Source organism: Anguilla rostrata, chromosome 6 (genome assembly GCF_018555375.3).
Source record: "Anguilla rostrata isolate EN2019 chromosome 6, ASM1855537v3, whole genome shotgun sequence".
Lineage (NCBI taxonomy): Eukaryota > Metazoa > Chordata > Actinopteri > Anguilliformes > Anguillidae > Anguilla > Anguilla rostrata.
Window position 1 is genome coordinate 36,248,082 of NC_057938.1, and position 15,958 is coordinate 36,264,039.

General features: G+C 41.3%; 1 protein-coding gene across 3 annotated transcripts in view; it reads left to right on the top strand.

Moving 5' to 3' along the window:
- Positions 1 to 13,103: 13,103 nt before the first annotated feature.
- LOC135257040 (transcription factor IIIB 90 kDa subunit-like) overlaps positions 13,104 to 15,958 on the top strand; it is a 56,919-nt gene continuing 54,064 nt past the window's right edge. The window contains exons 1-2 of one of the 3 annotated variants that reach the window (XM_064339424.1): positions 13,104 to 13,581; positions 14,169 to 14,380. In XM_064339424.1, the coding sequence (XP_064195494.1) occupies positions 14,197 to 14,380 (184 nt within the window). In that variant the 5' untranslated portion in view covers positions 13,104 to 13,581; positions 14,169 to 14,196. The remainder of the gene's footprint in view (positions 13,582 to 14,168; positions 14,381 to 15,958) is intronic. The other 2 variants (XM_064339426.1, XM_064339425.1) reach the window with 2 other exon arrangements.

A 15,958-nucleotide genomic window follows, 5' to 3' on the forward strand; every position in this document is an offset into this window, starting at 1 on the left:
AAAATTCTGCATGCAGCAAATGTTTACAAATATATAGGCTTCATTTTCATAGGTGTATGTACACTCTTCTCTGTCTATTCCTTAGGCGCCACTGAATTTGCACCTCCAGAGTGGTTTGCGGAGGGGCTGTACCAGGCTGGGCCCTCCACAGTGTGGTCCCTCGGGGTCAGTGTTTGCCATCGTTTGTGGCTACCTGCCATTTAACCGGAACGATGGCCATGAGAGCCTGAGCAGAGTCCACTTCCCTACAGGGCTGTCCTCAGGCGAGTTGAGTCAGCAGGAAACGGCGGGGCTGTATGTTTGATGTCACAGATTTTACCCTCCTTTTGTCTGCTTGTGTTTTGCCATTTACAGAAGTCAAGGACTTCATGAGCTGGTGTTTGGCACTGTAGGTAAACGAACAAGTGATGCTAAAAGAGCTCCAGCGTCACCTGTGGCTCCACCCCACCTGCTTAGAACAAGGTAGCCAAATTCTTGACCTCAGAACTCACTTTAGATTGAACTAAGGGCCTCTTTGTACTGATTTTTAAAAAACCTGTGACTATACTATTTTCCTGTTCCATTATCTGAAAAGATCTGCATCAAAATCAAGCTCACGGGCAAACAGGCTGATGTGTCTCAAAGTGTTTTATTGCATCGTGTTACCTGACTGTATGATCTCTTTCCGTGGGATTCAGGAAGCCCTAAAATATGCGGCGGAAATAGAAGAAGACCTGCTTCTAATGAGTAACACTTTAGCAGTTATCATGTTCACAATGACTCATTTGTCACCTAATAAGTTTTTTATATTACTGGTTTTTCCTTCTACAGGCTGTCCTGTAATCTCCTCAAAATGTGTGCTGTGATGGATAATCTGCAGTATCAAGACTCATTAATCATTGTTGCGACACCTTACCACACACTAACTGTCCAGTATAACCTCAAACCACAGCCAGCTCATACAACTTCCCAATATATATGAACTTAATTATAACCACATCCAGCTCATACAATTGCCCAATATAACCTCATTATATTCACACCCAGCTCATAGCTAATTGCCAATTACAACCTCATAATCACACCCAGCTCATAACCAGCTGCCCATTTGAACCTCATTATATACATACCCAGCTCATAACCGGCCTTGCTTTATCTCATTATAACCACCCCCAGCTCATGCACATTCTAGCCAACCTGCTTGACTTCCTCTCTCTACAGCCTTGACAGGAAGTCAGAACACCTCGGGAGGTGGGGCTAATGGGGCTTGTGAATCAGAACACGGGTCATCCTAACATCTTGCAGCTCCACGAGTGGTTTGATGCCCCAGACCGCTACATGATGGTGCTAGAGCGGCCTGACCCCTGTAAGGACCTGGTGGATTTCTGCTACACCCTGGATGAACAGCAGGCCGGGGCAGTGATAGACCAGCTGCTTCACGCCCTCCTGCACTGCCAGCATGCAGGAGTGTTCCATCGGGATGTGAAACCAACCAACATCCTGATAAACACGGAGACCCTGCGTGTCATCCTCATTGATTTTGGATGTGGAACTCCCTGGACGGACATGCCTCTCAGTTCCTTTGCAGGTCAGTGAGAGGACCAGTTTACAGGTTTTATAGGGTTTGGAACTTGGGGAGTAAATACTGACGTTCTGTTGCACTTATAATAGTGAGGTAAAATAATTAGAAAATTCTGCATGCAGCAAATGTTTACAAATATATAGGCTTCATTTTCATAGGTGTATGTACACTCTTCTCGTCTATTCCTTAGGCCACTGAATTTGCACCTCCAGAGTGGTTTGCGGAGGGGCTGTACCAGGCTGGGCCCTCCACAGTGTGGTCCCTCGGGTCAGTGTTTGCCATCGTTTGTGGCTACCTGCCATTTAACCGGAACGATGGCCATGAGAGCCTGAGCAGAGTCCACTTCCCTACAGGGCTGTCCTCAGGCGAGTTGAGTCAGCAGGAAACGGCGGGGCTGTATGTTTGATGTCACAGATTTTACCCTCCTTTTGTCTGCTTGTGTTTTGCCATTTACAGAATCAGGGCTTCTGAGTGGTTTTGGCACACCTGGTGAACGACAGCGAGGAGCAGCGTAGACCACTGCTTAGCCCTCTTGACCCAGCAGATGCAGGGCCTCGTGACTGTGAACCACCCAATCTGAAAAACTGCTTAGAACAGCTGTGTGTCTCATGATTGCATTTCTGTGTAACTCCTGGAAGGAAGCCCTGTCAGTCCTTTCTAAGAGACTTTTAACCCCTTTTACAGGGCTCTTTTGGAATTGAGTATAACATGACTGTTTACCTGTTGCACTATAATCTAATTTCAGGTAATGAATCAATTAAAAGATTTGCATGAAATAGTCATCCTCAACAACGAGCTTGGCCACCTGATGTTTCTCCTAAAGTTTTTCGCTCATTTTACCATTGTAGGTTTTTCAGTTGGATTGGGATAATGAGGGCTATGGGAAATAAGAAATGAGGCTGTTACTTAGCTCGTCATTCATAGTGTGCCTCTCTCGGTTTCAGGCCACTGAATTCGCACCTCCAGAGTGGTTTGCGATAAGGCTCTACTGCACAGCTGTAGAGCTGAAACACATGGATATCCAGACTGGGACTCTGCATGGCTTTATAGAAGCTGACACATTCAAACAAGTCAGAAATACAATACTGAGGAGCCCTGAAGCCTAAATGGTCTACCTATAGCCCTACAGTGTAGTGCTGCTTGTGTGATGGCTGAGAGTCTGCCGAAATGGCTTCAGCTTCTGGTATTGCACGCTCCAGGAGGAGAAGGCCAAGGCCATGAAGGAAAGGGGCTGAGTGAACATTGTACCCAGGCCCCCATATGCAGCCTTGGCCATGAGCAGCGAGGAGCATGCTGGAGCCGACAGGGGATAACCATCTGAGCCACACCCAAAGTAGTGAACAGTTCCTATCCGCCTGTTCCTCTTTGTGGTCGTATTACAGCTGCCAATTCACAGGTAGGATCTATCATGTGCTACTACATCATCAATGTGGGAGTGGTCTGTGCATTCACCGCCCACTTCCATTCACATAAAACAACTTACGGCTTTTAATGAGTCATAATCAGCAGCAATGTGAATTGGTGAGGCTTCCTGCTTGGGTTACAGCGCTGGTGGTTGAACGTGACACTTCCCAGTTGTCTTCAGGCAACAACAAAACAAATGTGCATCATTTTTTTATTCTTCAGTCATTTCAATGTACTTTAAAACATATTTTTCTAAGCCTAAATTTCCCACTATAAAAATTCACCCGAACCGTCTGGGTGTGGTAATGAGAACTGTCAGTTAGCTATGATTGACAGACCGTGCCCCATTACCATAGCTACCCCCATGATACGCGCTCTCTTTGGGAGACTGAATTTTCACAAGCTAGCTAGCTTAGTAGTATATCAAGTATCGATAGATAGCTAAGGTAAGGACGTTGACTTATGTCCAATTATAATTTTTGCTATCTAGCTAGCCAAGTTAAGATAAAAGCACAACTATAACGTCCTCATAAAAGCAAACTAGCAAGCCAACGTTATCGATAACATTGCCTTATGAAAGCAAACCTCCTAGCTAGCTAACGTTAGCTAGCTAGCTAAATGAATATAACCAGAAATAATCTAAAGGCACGCTAATTTAAGTGAACCTAACGTTAGTCAAATATTTGCATTGTCTGAACAGCAGGACGGTGTGTCCTGTCAGATTTCTTTACGGGGCGTGGAAATGGGAGTGGTTACTGTATTCGTGACGTAGAAAAATGACAACTTTCTCAAGCGGTTGAAAATAGGACGATGAATATTTCTCCAAAAATACAGAACGGACATATTTAATACTTTGCTCATTGTGTTTCTTCAATGCCTCTTGTGCAAATAGCACATAAAACTGAGAAAGTGTGAAAATCACCATGGTACTCCTTTAAAAAAAATTTCACTTACTTCCATTTTTCAATGTATAAAATACTCTTTGATCTTTTAGTTACTTAGCAGCGCACAACCTTCTGTATCTTGCCTGTTTTGGTGTAAGTGTGATTAGAATGTTCTTAGCTGAACATTCTAATACTGATGTAACTCTTGGCTTTTGGGGAAAAAGAAAAGTAAATATAGAAAATATAGAGAATGAAAAATAATGCAAACTTCTTTTTTTCAATTTCTAATCTTTTTTTTCTCTATACCCTTTGAAGAGTTTTGGAATGTTTTGTTTTTAAAAATGCTTTTAACAGCATTCTTGGAAACTTTATATTAAAAAAGTTATAGCTTAGAAATGTAATCTCTCTCTTACAGCCCCAGAAAAGCCTCAGAAAAGCCCCAGAAGGCTGGTGTGAAGAGGAAGATGGGGTGTGAAGAGCAGGCAGTGGTTCTGGGAAAGAACCTGGGTGCCCACGGAAAGGTTAGTCACAGAAATGCTGTCCAAGAGAGCTGAAGCACATGGATATCCAGACCGAGACCCGTCATCAGTATCAAAGATCCCCCAAAATGGCTGACCTATAGCCCTCAGTGTAGTGCTGTTTATATGAGAGCAGTTTGTATTGATGCTAGCTGTAGTTCTGTGGGGTCTAATAATGCATCTGTTCCTCAGATCAAGATGAAGATAATCTGCTGAAACAGCCTGCTCCTCCCTGTGGGCGTATTCCGGCTGTCAATCCACAGGTCTGTCCTATTATGCACTACCGCATCATTTCCTTGTGCAGTGGGCGTGGAATGTGCATTTGCAGTGTGGTCAGTGCACTGTGTGAACCAGGTTCTTTTTGTGGTCTTCCTAGAGCCTGGAACCCAGCTGCCCTCTGTCCAGCCAGTCAGCTGACCCAGCTGATCTCCATCCCATGCTGCACTACTCAGGGTGTGGGGCCCTAGCGTCAGTTCCCCTCTGATTAGGTTACCCCTGGTGGGTGATACATCACTGAATCCCAACTGGGCCAATTGTGTTTTCCTGTCTAGATATACTGATTGCATCATGATTAGAGCCCGACCGATGCCAGATTTTTGGGTCCGATGCCGATCCCGATTTTGGAGAGTCCTAGCCCACCGATTACCGATGTTTTGACCGATATTTTGTCAAAAAGTGCAACATTTTCAAATCAATTTGAAAAACTTATATTTTATTAAAGTTTTTATATTTAAGAACATTTAATTTATAAGCAAACAAATAAAAATAAACACACAAAGAAAAAATTTAAAAGATGATATTAAATTAAATATATATATTAACACCATCTTTAAGTGTGTGAAATCAAAATTAGAGCCCAACCGATATATCGGTGTGGCCGATATATCGGCTATTATTTGACTTTTTTGACGACATCGGGATCGGCAGTTATGCCGCCGATGTGTCCCGATTTTTTAATAAGTATAATAAACAAAAAAACAATGATTATTTATCTGTACTTGTCTGTTTGAACGTTGTAATTGCTATTTACTAGAATTATCCAGTAGAGTGAGCTCTAATACAAGTGTGAACTGCAGCAGCTGACGCGCTAGGCTACTTCTCTAATAAGACGTTTGTCACTCGTGCCTCATCCAATATTCTCTACTGAAAGACTTGTCTGCACAGATTCGATTGCTGCAATAAAGGTATGTATATTTAGTGAAAGTTTTTCATTAAATGCGTTTATACGACCACTATGTTTATCAATCCTCATTATCAAGCGAGCGGGCTAGCTAACATATTTGGTTCACTTTAACAAGCTAGCTGGCTAGCAAGCCTTCATGAAGTGGCAGTGAGCACATAAGCAGCGTAGGATCTACATTTCCAGAGGACATCGCTGTATTCTCAAATAAATAACCAGCCAAAATCAAATGGTGATTGAATGCATCACACATTTGTTTTTTTAATCTGAGATAATGATATTAGCTACTATATGATGCTGTGTCGATAGCCAACGCGTTATTGCAAGCGAGTGTCATCTAGTCACGCGTAATCGTAGCAAGCTAACCAGACAGTAAAAACGCAGATAAAACACTTCTAACATGGATCATTTTAAGACGTTATCTAGCTTTGTCATGATAACATGAGAGAAGGATTGCTGTTGGAGAAGTGAATCAACCAACAGTTAGCGCGGGTAACCTGCACGAAAGCGCATTGTAGTTTTTTTCACGTATTTCATCCAGTCAATTTAATTTCATCTAACGTTACACTTGTTTAACTCTGTAGCTGGAGTTATTTTGATTTCACACACTTAAAGATGGGGTTAATATATATATTTAATTTAATATCATCTTTTCCTTTTTTTAATCTAAAAAGTTCTTTGTGTGTTTATTTTAATTTTTATTTGTTTGCTTATAAGTTAAATGTTCTTAAATATAGAAACTTTAATAAAATATAAGTTTTTCAAATTGACTGGAAAATGTTGCACTTTTTGACAAAATATCGGTCAAAACATCGGTAACCGGTGGGCTAGGACTCTGCAAAATCGGGATTGGCATCGGACCCAAAAATCTGGCATTGGTCGGGCTCTAATCAAAATAACTCCACACCTTGCTTTTACTCCTTTCTTTTCCAGCCATCTATAGAAAAATAATTTTAAAAAATCAGTTTTCCAGTTTCAAACATGTATTTTTTAAATTATTGTTGTTATTCATTTGTTATTATTATTTCTTTGTATCTATTCTCAGTAAATTAATTATATTTTCTTATTTTATTACTACATGATCTCAAAGAGTAGGACTTTATCTAGCGAGGTTCCCTGTCCATAAGAATTCGGAGGTGAAAATAACTACAATGCGCTCTGACGCGACTAGATGACACACTCGCTCCCAATAACGCATTAGCTATTGACACAGCCTCATTATTTCTTATGATATATTCTCAGTAAGTTAAATGAATTATATTTTCTTATTTTACTTCTACTACATGATCTCAAAGAGTAAGACATTATCTTGCGGAGCTAATGAGTGAATCAAGTGTAACGTTAGATGAAATTAAATTGACTGGATGAAATACGTGAAAAAAACTACAATGTGCTTTCGTGCAGGTTACCCGCGCTAACTGTTGGTTGATTCACTTCTCCAACACAGCAGTCCTTCTCTCATGTTATCACGACAAAGCTAGATAACATGGTTTAAGATTATCCACGTTAGAAGTGTTTTATCGACGTTTTTACTGTCTGGTTAGCTTGCTACGATGACACGTGCCTAGATGACACACTCGCTTGCAATAACACGTTGGCTATCGACACAGCATCATATAGTAGCTAATATCATTATCTCAGATTTTAAAAAAACACGCGTGATGCATTCAATCACAATTTTATTTTGGCTGGTTACTTATTTGAGAATACAGCGATGTCCTCTGGAAATGTAGATCCTACGCTGCTTGTGCTCACTGCCACTTCATGAAGGCTTGCTAGCCAGCTAGCTTGTTAAAGTGAACCAAATATGTTAGATAGCTCGTTCGCTTGTTAATGAGGATTGATAAACATAGTGGTCGTATAAACGTATTTAATTAAAAACTTTCACTAAATATACATACCTTTATTGCGGCAATCGAATCTGTGCAGACAAGTCTTGCAGTGGAGAATATTGGATGAGGCACGAGTGACAAACGTCTTATTACAGAAGTAGCGCGTCAGCTACTGCAGTTCACACTTGTATTACAGCTCTCTCTACTGGATAATTCTAGTAAATAGCAATTACAACGTTCGAACAGACAAGTACAGATAAACAATCAATGTTTTTTTGTTTATTATACTTATTTAAAAATCGGGACACATCGGCTGTATAACTGCCGATCCCGATGTCGTCAAAAAAGTCAAATAATGGCCGATATATCGGCCAAACTGATATATCGGTTGGGCTCTTATCATGATTAGAATTACTGTAGCACCACCCACAACAGGTGATGTGTCTTTGTCAGAAATTATTTTGTGAATCAGATAAGTAAACATGCTGTTCCATCAGTGTAACATGGTGTTTGGATGCATGGGGATCAGATATGGACCAGATATATATTGGAACAAGATCTTTAGTTTGCCACCAACTTTACTTTTGCTCCAGATTTGCACTGATGGGCCAGAGAATGCACTACTCTGCCTCGGTGAAGACCACCTCCAGGACCATGAACCCAATGTCCTCGTGGGATGGATAATATAACGTTGAGGCAGACTGTGACGTATCCACGTGTCGGTGCCAAACAGAAACTAAGCAGCTCAAGTCTCTTCATCGCTGTTTAAATTTCGGCATGGCAGAGGTAAAGCACTATAACACACACAGGCCCCGTGCACACACACATTCACACACTTGCTGTTTCTGCCTTTCCTTTTTATTAGAGCAACTCTCTATTCTCCCACAATTCCAGCTATCCCTCTGCAGTTCAGCAGATGAATTGCGCAGTCAGTTTAGCATGTCGTGTTCCTGTTGGCCATTATTTATTCCAGGCTAACATGGCTTTTCATAGCACAAATGAAAAATTACAACCGTATCTAAAAGCTGTGCAGTTTCTCCTGAAAAGACACGCCCTTATTTCCCACGGGGTGTCACGTGCAGATGCCTGTCCACCCCTTCGAGGTCCACCAGGATTCATTCCACACCTGCGGGTCAGGGAACTGTGGGTCCTGTTCCACGGTATAAACAGGACTGTTACTACAGCCATGATCAGACGTGATCCTCATCAGGTGCGTCTGTGTAGCATTAATGGTGTCCGGAGACCGGAGACGTCTCCTTGTTTCCTTACAGAACAGGCAGCTCTATACTTCCGAGCAGTAAAAGACTGGTATTTGTTATTTCAGGGAGCAATGTAATTATCATTCAAGTTTAGACATACAGACCCCTTTAATCGCAGTGAAACACAGATGAGTGTCTGGATGAGCACTGATGTGCTTTTCTTCTTCAGCAGCAGTGTGAAGGAAGAGTAGGCCTACTTCCAGCACCCCGTTCTTCAAATATCGAGTAATACAGTGGTTTTGTCTGTGAAAGTATGTTAAATATAAAATTTCCATTGTTGGTAATGATCATACATTTTTTTTGTAACTTTGTGAACTATTAAGACTATTAAGAACTATTAAGTTATTAAAGGATGTGGGACTTGCTGCTAAAATGAATTAAACAAGCATTGGATCTTGCAGACCTGGGTCCTGGGTCAGAAATTCGAAAGGCATTAGCCTAACTATTCTGACAGAAAGAAAACTTCTGGAGATTAGCGACACCTTCTGAGCTAAACAGACAGAATTCACAAACAATTCCACATGTTCATACAATTAAGCCCCACATTTAGGGGATTTTGCATTTTTCCTTCTACATTTTCTTGCTGATTAAATCATCACAAATGGTCAATAATTCTCCCCATTGAACATTTAGGGTAAACGTCCCTATTAAGCCCACCAAATCCGCTTTTCAGACATTTTTAATATATAGTGCCCCAAGTAAGAACATTTTAGTTAAAATGAAAGTCTAATCTCTCATTTGAAGTGTCAATAATTCATTTGTACCAATCTCTAATGTTTTTCGTGTTTAATTTGTAAAAATATGTCAAAACGTACCCTTTAAGTCCATGGGTGTTCCAGATAAGCCCACTTCATGATGTGTTGATAAATAAATATATATTTATAAAATCTTAACAATACAAACTTGTTATATTCAAATCTGTAATCTCTTAGCTCTCAATAGCTATTTAATTTTTGTCTCTTTTGTCTGTAAATATCCAATCAAATAAATGGTTGCTTGGTTTACTGAAAAGGCCCTGTTGAGAGGGCATGGAGCTAGACCTGCAGTTTTTTCAAGCTGCAGCTGGACTATTTTAATTAATTTCATTTCCCAAGTTTCTATGGTTCAGCGCTGAAAACCCAGAGACTGCTGCAAGTTTCCTGTGATTGAAGGATGGTTTCTGGCAGGCGGGTCTTGGAGGAGCCACTGTTTGGTAACGCCTTGATACAGCTCAATGAGTTGTACTCAGCTACCCTACAGAGCCATTTCTTTGAGGAAGGCACCTGCAAATTAGCTCACTTGTGGAATCCAGAGGGGTTGGGGTAGAAACCAATTCCAGCAGAACAAGAGCAGCTGAGGATTCACTCAGTGTGGGCACTGGAGAGACTGATGCTGAGGGTGATTGACACCCTGCTGGTTTCAATTCAGGTTTCAGTTATACCAAGGAGGGTGACAAAGAGCAGAGTCCCGAACATCAGCACATTCTGACTGGACCAGGACGGGAACAGAATCCTCTGAATTCCAACCTATGCATATTTTGTATTGGCACATATCGTAACATTAGATATGCATGTTCTAAATAGCTAGCACACAAGTAGCGACTACTGAAATTGATTTATCTAGCTCTCCTGATAAAAACAAACCTTTTGACTTTTCTGGAATTTGTTCTTCCATCCAGAAGCATTTTGAAACGTAGTAGTTGTCTATAGAGTTATGGAGGCAGCGATGTTTCGTTTCTAAACGCCTACCCTGCCATTGAACGCGCAACACAAAATCCCAACAGAACTTTTTAAAGATAGTTATTTAACGCTAACTAAGTTCTCTGCTGACTGTTTCTGGACATGCCTGTGCCGTGCGGGGCATGGGTAGACAGGGTGTCAGGTCAGAACCATAGATTGTATAAAGAGTTGAACGCAGCACACAACATTTTGGACCTTGGACTTAAAATGGTGAGATCGTGTAGCTAGCTAATCGGAATAAAACGACACAGCATCACACCTGCCGCTGAAGTTCTGTCTGGCTGCGAGGATTGGGAAATCCTTATATGGCCATACGGTAGTAGGACAAGCCGCATTGTATGCACTGAAATTAACCCAGATTTGGGAATTTTGGCGGAATTATTTAAAAAAAAAAATCAGACCCAGTGGAGACATTACAAGGGATGGGATTAACTAGTTAAGCCATCATTTCTTGTGTAAAAGATGTATTGACTTTATATTTCCTCAGAGAAAATTGGCCTCTTTTCAGGCTTTCCCCATTGATTTAACATTGGGTGATTGGGTGGGCGGGGTTTCAATTTCTTTTTGCAACCAGGCGTTGCAGTTCACGCAGTAGCCAATGGGGTATAAGACTTCACTCATAGAGGCGAGTTGTTGCCCCTTGATCCAGGCGCAAAACGGTTTCTTAAAAAGTGCACAATAAGTCACAGCGTTCTATCCTCTATCCGAGACTGTAAAAAATATGGACAAAGCTACTGTGACGTCATCCATTGACTCTCCGTGGGTCTCTAAAACACGTTTTGAAACTCAATGGCGGGCGTGGCCATGTTGTCGATTTGGAGCCAAAACCATAGAGTTAAGCGGCTCTGTGATTTTACAATGTGATTGACAGTCCGCTGCGGAAAAGCCCATCAACCTGAACGAACGATTGCAGAACGAACTTGAGGCTAGCTGACTGTCTGCCGTTATGTTTTAAAATATATTATCAAATGTTTACGGAGTTTAATTTCCATCCGTGACTGTACTGTGTCATGTAATCACGTTATATGTATGACATTAATGTTCCGTTATCTTCAATTTATGTTTCATAGCAAAACGAATATGCTTATCTAGCATATCAGCTTGCCAGTGAGCTAGGTAGGCTATCCGTGGTTAGCTCACGCATTAGCAATATGAACTACAGGGGAAGAACATCGACTACACTGATGGTCAATCAATGTGTAGGCTACTGGTGATTTGACTAGGCTAATTTTCATATAACTGTCTGGTAGACCTGCTATTAACCGAGCAAGTTATCGTCGTAGGTTTTCGCCACAGTCAGTTAATGAGCCAGTAACTGCTACAACTCCATCGCCGTTTGTGGTGTACACTTGCTGGGTGACGCTAGCTGAGCGATCGTTCGCAAGTGACTTTCTACCGAATAAAAATTAACACTGTCAGCGGTGATTAACAAATCTACCAAGTATTTTAATAACTGATCTGCGGGCGTGTAAATATGACCACGCACTTTGTACAGCAAGTTTTCCACCTGGTGCATGAAGACAAAAATAATGTACATTGAATTTCTAATTATTATTAGGCAATTTTTTTTCTTGTAGATCATCAAAACCAATGGAGAAAAGCCAATATAGCTACGCAAGGAGCCCCCAGGACCGATTCTGAGAACCACTGTCTTAAATGCTTTTGTCGGTCTCTTAAATGCTAAAAACATGTTCCTTTCTAAATGCCAGTCTTACAAAGATGGTTAATTTCAAAGATGGTAAATTCTGTGTGTGTGATTTTATCGTGTGTTGTATGTTGTCCAGCAAATAAACCTTAAGACTCTTAATTCGCTTCGTGAAAATGAAAATTTTGCAGTGTTTATCCCAAAATCGGGATTATAGTAGCTTTGTCACATGCGTGAAGCATGGCCCAGGTAGACATTTACGGAATGTACACGACTGACAAGCCGTCAAACACGTTTGACAGATTGAATATTTGCCAGTTCGGGTTAGCTAGCTAGTCACATGGCTTGGTAGTTGCGAACTGTTTTAGCATAGGCTACTGGACTACCAAGCTGATTACGCTTTCTGAAAACTAATTATTTAGTTAAGTAGGCTAAAAACTTCAGAGGATGATTATTTTATGGTCGTCTAGTGCAGCTGTAAATAGCACACGCCATAATGAAATCACTACGAAATGGGATGCCTGCATTTTCTGAATTCGCACAGGTGGACCGTGGTCGGAGCCGCGCCACCTCCCACCCCAGTGACCATAGACTGTAGCCCCTTCTGTAGCTTAGTCCTCTGCAGTAATCAGGAAGTGACGCAAACTGTAGGCCTACCTCATTGGTCCATAACAAATATTATAACAGTGCACAAATGACACAATAAATAATGAAATCGACCCAAGGACAGTCATAAGACGAATAAAATACACATATTGTGACTATTTGTTCTCATGAGAAAAAATTATTGACTTTGTATTTTGACCGCACTTACATGGAAACCGGATATGAAAACACCTATACTGGAGCCAACCGTAGTGGCGCTAGTGAGCAACCAGGAAATGAGCTTCAAAAACGAAGTCTGGTTTTGGCCGCTTGGTTCTATCCAAAGAGGTCTGTATGCCACAATGGTGACGGAACTGGATATTTACCCTAGTAGGCTGTGCAGGTACAGCAGTCTGTGCAGTTGCACCAGCCATGTACACTTCCTGTGTTTTCAAACCCCGGTCAGCTGATTTCAGAATCGTAGTTAGACTACCTACCAAACGCGCCGGTCAAAATAGGGGGCGATTGTGAAGTGTTTACCAAGCAGATTTGAAACTCAACCATATGGAGTTATATTAGAGTACAACACTCAATGTTTACTTGATTTATATGTATTATACCCTGTACGACTTCACCAGTTTATTAATTGACTCACCGATAATAAATACGTTTCAAAGCGTCCCCCTATTCAATCGATGTCTTTGGCTTCATCCAGTTCTGTTCGAAATTCGAGGAGAGATGAGGCATTGTATTAAAAATATTAACGGTATCGTATCTGAATTGTATACTATATACCAGTGCATACGGTATCACCAATAAGGAAAAACAGAAACCCGATTTTAAATGGCATAATCTATATATGCCCAAAAGCCCAAGAGAAGCGGAACAGACCCAGGGAGTTTATTCCTGGAGCTACGCGACCATAGCCGCTTCATAGCGGCTAAACAAAGTTGTTTTGGCCTTTCTTACCCTGAAGGGTCTCACTCTTTCAGTAAGTAATAGATAAGTTTACCCTCGCAAGCCATTATGAGGGCTTCACAGTATTGCAAAATCAATCAATCGTTGTTGCCTAAATGACTATCGTAAAGTCTTAAGAATATATTTCGCTAAATAGCAAAGTAGCAACCGCTGAACAAACGGCGATTAGGCTAGATTCAACACAGTGAAATGCTTAGTCTAGTCTAACTGCCGGTTGTTTCCGTGTCTTGGATAAGGTTAACCAAACTCGGTAAATAACAGTTGCCCGAACTGGTGTCATCCTGCTTCAAGTTTAATTGCAAGCAGGACTATCCTGTCACCACCAGACATGTAAAAACCCTTGATAACTTAAATAACTACTTGACAAGACGTCGTGGGTAGGGTAACGGTCGAAGTTCTCATTGAAAAAAGAACACATTTCACGTGTAACCAGTTTCTATTCGTCACGTACAAACAGTCCATATCTGAATGCCACCGAGGTAGACTATTGCGCGACAAAGGGAACAGATGTTCGACAGACATGCCAATTTTCACTTATTATAATTTTTGCTGAATGCACTTAGTAACACCGGCCCCTCTCCTTTCCCTTTATGATGACTTGCAGCGCGGCCTGAAGTAACTAAACTGTCACCATGAGCTCTCGTCAGTGCAAGAGCTGCGGCGGCACGGATATAGACATCGACCAGGCCCGGGGCAGTGCAGTTTGCATGGGCTGCGGTTCCGTGTTAGAGGACAACATCATAGTATCAGAGGTGCAATTCGTGGAGAACAGTGGGGGCGGATCCTCAGCCGTGGGACAGTTCGTCTCTTCAGATGGTGAGCAACAGAACAACTCGCCGATAAAATGTTGGTAAATGCCTTTAATTCTAACCCACAGTCAACACGATTCCTGGCTACATTTTCAAGATCAGATGACCTCCCTATGGTGTACCGTTTGGTTAATTAATCAGAAGGCTGTACGTAACGATCTTACAGCCCCATGACATTGAAGATCCACCACCCTCTCGCCCTATAGGAATGACGTCCTTCAAATGAAGCATTCTTCATTAGATGCCACACCTACCACTGATGTGCCTGGCCAAAAAGCATTTTTTTTTTGCTCTCATCTCACTAGCACCCTGTTTCATTGAAGTTTCCAATACTGAACTTTGAGTGGAACCAGGTGTTGTGGTCAGATTAGTACTAAAACAATTTTGGTCTCAACAAAAATGCAAATGCATTTTTGACCATACGCTATAGCTTACTGCTTGTGTACAGGCTTGTTTTGCTAATGTCAAGGGAGCTAATCATTTGAGGTCACTTGAGTGTGGAGCAGTAAGTGAGATATCCTGGAACTTCTCATCCTGACTGAAAAATCAGGCAAAGGTGGCACCTTTACCAAATCAGGGGATAAAAACCAGCCACAATTCGTAGAACAAATGTGTTGTCCAAAACTCATCTGATTCATATAGTAAACCAGGGCTGCCCAACCCTGTTCTTAGAGATCTGCTGTCCTGTAGGTTTTTATTCCAACCATAACAAAGTACACGTCATTCAACAGCTAGAGATCTTGCTAATTAGAAGAATCAGGTGTGCCAAATTTGCATTGAAATTAAAACGTACAGGGCGGTAGATTCAGGAATAGGTTGGTCAACTCTGTACTAGACTTGAAGAACCCAATTCATCCTACTTTTACCAAGTTAAGATTCCTTTGCAGGAGAGCAAGATTTGTGATCCCCTATATGCAGACAAGGGTGGATTTACAGTAGTTAAACCCCAGCCACAATTTCTAGGACAAATACATTATCACACTGGTTCCCAAACGCAGTCCTGGAGGGACCAGGATCAACAGTGTTAGTTTCAACCACATATTTAGAGGGGTTATTATTATTCAAAGCGATAAACAAGTTGTTTGTATTGTGCTGCTACTTATGCACAGCAGTCTGAAGTTGCATGATCCATACCAAAAATATCAAGTCATTTTTTTAATACTCAGGTAATATACACATAATCACTATACAGGCTACTTTTGAGCTTCTGAAGTGTTTTTCTTCAAATTACTTTAAGGCATTTTCTTGCTTGGTCCACAAACCCCCAAAATGCCCAATAGCAGTAATTGTAAATCTAGCAAGTCCAAGGCTTCTCTGACATATTTAATATCCTTCACACAAACTGTGTGGGTGCAAACATACAACAAAACTGAAATGTCAAAAAAAAAAAAAAACCATGGAGAGAAAACCCTCCCAGTGAATGGCTACAGTAATTACATTTTAAATGTGAACCTTCCAGAATATGAACACAGGGAATACCAAGCAGAAACCACTAGGCCTTTTCATTTATAGTGTATAGGGCAAATGTTTTGTATTCCCTGGGATACGTTTAGTCACAAATGAAGACAAGGACATGCCATAGTTC